The sequence below is a fragment of the Myotis brandtii genome, unplaced genomic scaffold (assembly GCF_000412655.1).
Source record: "Myotis brandtii unplaced genomic scaffold, ASM41265v1 scaffold521, whole genome shotgun sequence".
NCBI lineage: Eukaryota > Metazoa > Chordata > Mammalia > Chiroptera > Vespertilionidae > Myotis > Myotis brandtii.
In genome coordinates, this window is record NW_005369870.1 from 4,283,884 (window position 1) to 4,286,503 (window position 2,620).

Below are 2,620 nucleotides of genomic sequence, written 5' to 3' on the forward strand. Positions count from 1 at the left end.
GGGTTGGGGGGGGGGAAGGCAAGGGAGGTGGGAGGGAAGCCTGAGTCTAAGAGAAGGACAAGGTGATGGGGCTGAATTGTGGGATGGAGACCCTTCATCACTGCTCTGTGTGGTCCTTACAGTTTGAGGGGGATGTCTTGGACCTCAGCCTGGACTTGCTGAGCATGGACGAGCAGGTGGAGGAGTGGGGCAACCCTGTGCATGTGGCCCGCACTTTGGGCGCCGTGGTGAGTGAGAGGAGGGGAAGCGGGAGCCCCCTAACAGCTGCTCCCCCCTCTCCCCCCCGTGGCCCTGAGTACCTTCAAAACACAAATAGTCCCTCTTCCCAGGGAGAGGGGGATAGTCCCCGGAGAAGGGCATGAGTACAGAGGGGAGGACAGTAGCAGCCACTGGGGGAGAAAAACAAAGGGAGGTACCATCCTCCAGGACACAAGCCAGCGAGGACTCAACCTGGCCTGGATGTCCTCAGAGCATCCCTCCCCCGGCCCAAACGGGAGGCCTGGGCCTCTGGACGGCAGGGAGTGGGGTCCATCTTGCTCAGCGGCTAAGGTGGCCAGAGGGACTTGTTTTTATTTGTAAATTATTCCTAAGGACACGCAGACCATGATGGCAGCTTGGTGCTTTCCTGTTGTTCCTCAAAGTCCTTTCACAGGAGTGATGTGTCCCCACTTCCTCTGGTGCCAGGGGACTCCCCTCTGAAGATGTGGTGAGGGGCAGAGCCAGCTGTGAGGAGGAGGAAGGGTAGGATAGGAGGGCCAGCACCCTCCCAGGCATCAGGGCCAGAAGTGAAGGAGCAGGGAACCCAGCCCCCAGGGGGGGCCGCTCTCACGCTGCTCTGTGGCTTTCTTTGCCAGTGTGGTCCGCAAACTCCTGGCTTCTAGGGGACTTGTGGAAGAGGTGGATTCCTGCCCCAGCCGGCATGGCTCAGTGGTTGAGCGTGGACCTATGCACCAGGAGGTGCCATTCCCAGTCAGGGCACAGGCTGGGTTGCAGGCTCGATCCCCAGTAGGGGGCGTGCAGGAGACAGCTGATCAATGATTCTCATTATTGATTTGCTATCTCCCTCTCTCTCTCCCTTCCTTTCTAAAATCAATTTTAAAAAATATTTTTAAAAAAAAATCTGTTCCTGGACTCCTCCCAGCGCCCCCCACCCCCACCCCAAAGATTATAACCCAGTGAGCTAGTGCGGAACATGCAGGTCTAACATGGCCCAGGTAATTCTGATGCAGATGGACTGTTCACCACCCTTGGAAAACTGCGATGAGCCCTCCCCACTCCCCACTCCACTTTACCCTCTCACCCTCACCTCACCCGCTCACCGCCACCCCACCCCACCCCGGAAGCTGACCATCCCGGGACTCACGTAACAGCCACGTGTTTCCCCAAACAGCTGCATGCTCTCAAGGAGAAGAGTGTCCTGCCCACCCCGCAGACCCCGGCTGCCCAGGAGGGGGCCTTGCTGAGCAAGCGCAGGGGCAGCGCGCCGGTCCTGCGGCAGTGGTGCACGGGCCGGGGGCGGCCTGTGTACGAGGGCCAGGTCTGGGTGCTGGCCGCTGTTGCTTGCACAGGTACGGATCGGGCTCACCTTGACCACCGTACAGAGTAGAGTGTCTTCCTGTCGGGTTGCCCGGTGGCCCCCCTGGGGGAGAGACATCTCCAAAAGCAGGTACTGCCCCACCCGCCGCCTTTCCTCTCCTCCATCGCATCCATAGCGGCGCAGGGGCACCATCTGGCCAAGAAAGCAGTATTTGCTCAGGGCGGCTCCTCCTGACCAGCTTCTGCTCCATTTCCCGCTCAGCCAAGTTGGGCCCATCTGGGGAACTCTGCTCCCAAACTCACTTTCACCCCGAAACTCCCGCTGCCGCTCCCCCAGTAGAGCAAGCCCGCAGTGGGCTCCCCTGCTGTGTGCTGTGTGCACCTCATTTCCTGGCCTTTCAAGGTCCTGTGCCTGCTGTCAGTTCTAACTTCCCGTGCATGTGCCCCTCCTCTTTCCACGCCGTCACCTGGCATTTAAGACAGTGCCTGCCCAGAAGAGACCCTGAAAACACTAGCCGTACCCCAACACCCACCAGGCCCTGTGGCCCCTCTGACTCCGCCCCTTCCACGCAGCGCTGCGGAGTCTGGGGATCCCTGCGCGCGTCGTGACCACGTTCTCCTCCGCCCAGGGCACGGGCGGGGGGCTGCTGGTGGACGAGTACTACACCGAGGAGGGCCTGCAGAACGGGGAGGGCCCGCGAGGCCGGATCTGGTGAGCAGCCCAAGGGGATGAAGTCTCAGACTGGAAGGGCTCCACACCTGGGCCCTAACCCATGGGAACCCACCACCCGAGCGGCCCAGGCTCTGAGAGGAGGCAGGACGCTGAGGGTCAGTAGGGCATGCACGCTCCTTCCTGGTGTTACAGCCACTTTTACACAGCAACTCCCATCCCCATGGCAACAGCAACTGCTCTTTCTAGAACCTCCTCGGGACTCTTTCTGACACTTAAATTGCTCTTTTGCAACCTTCAGGATCTTCCAGACTTCCACGGAGTGCTGGGTGACCCGGCCCGATTTGCCCCCGGGTTACGATGGATGGCAGATTCTGTACCCAAGTGCTCCTAAGGGAGGTGCAGGTAAAACCT

The 2,620-nt window shown here is 60.2% G+C and overlaps 1 protein-coding gene across 5 annotated transcripts in view; it reads left to right on the plus strand.

The window, feature by feature from the left end:
- The window catches only part of EPB42 (erythrocyte membrane protein band 4.2), a 19,296-nt gene that overhangs the window by 6,564 nt on the left and 10,112 nt on the right, over positions 1–2,620 (plus strand). For 4 of the 5 annotated variants that reach the window (XM_005877567.2, XM_014548785.1, XM_014548783.1 and 1 more), the window contains exons 5-8: positions 123–227; positions 1,391–1,568; positions 2,110–2,248; positions 2,508–2,611. In XM_005877567.2, coding sequence (XP_005877629.1) covers positions 123–227; positions 1,391–1,568; positions 2,110–2,248; positions 2,508–2,611 — 526 coding nt within the window. The remainder of the gene's footprint in view (positions 1–122; positions 228–1,390; positions 1,569–2,109; positions 2,249–2,507; positions 2,612–2,620) is intronic. The other variant, XM_014548786.1, reaches the window with a different exon arrangement.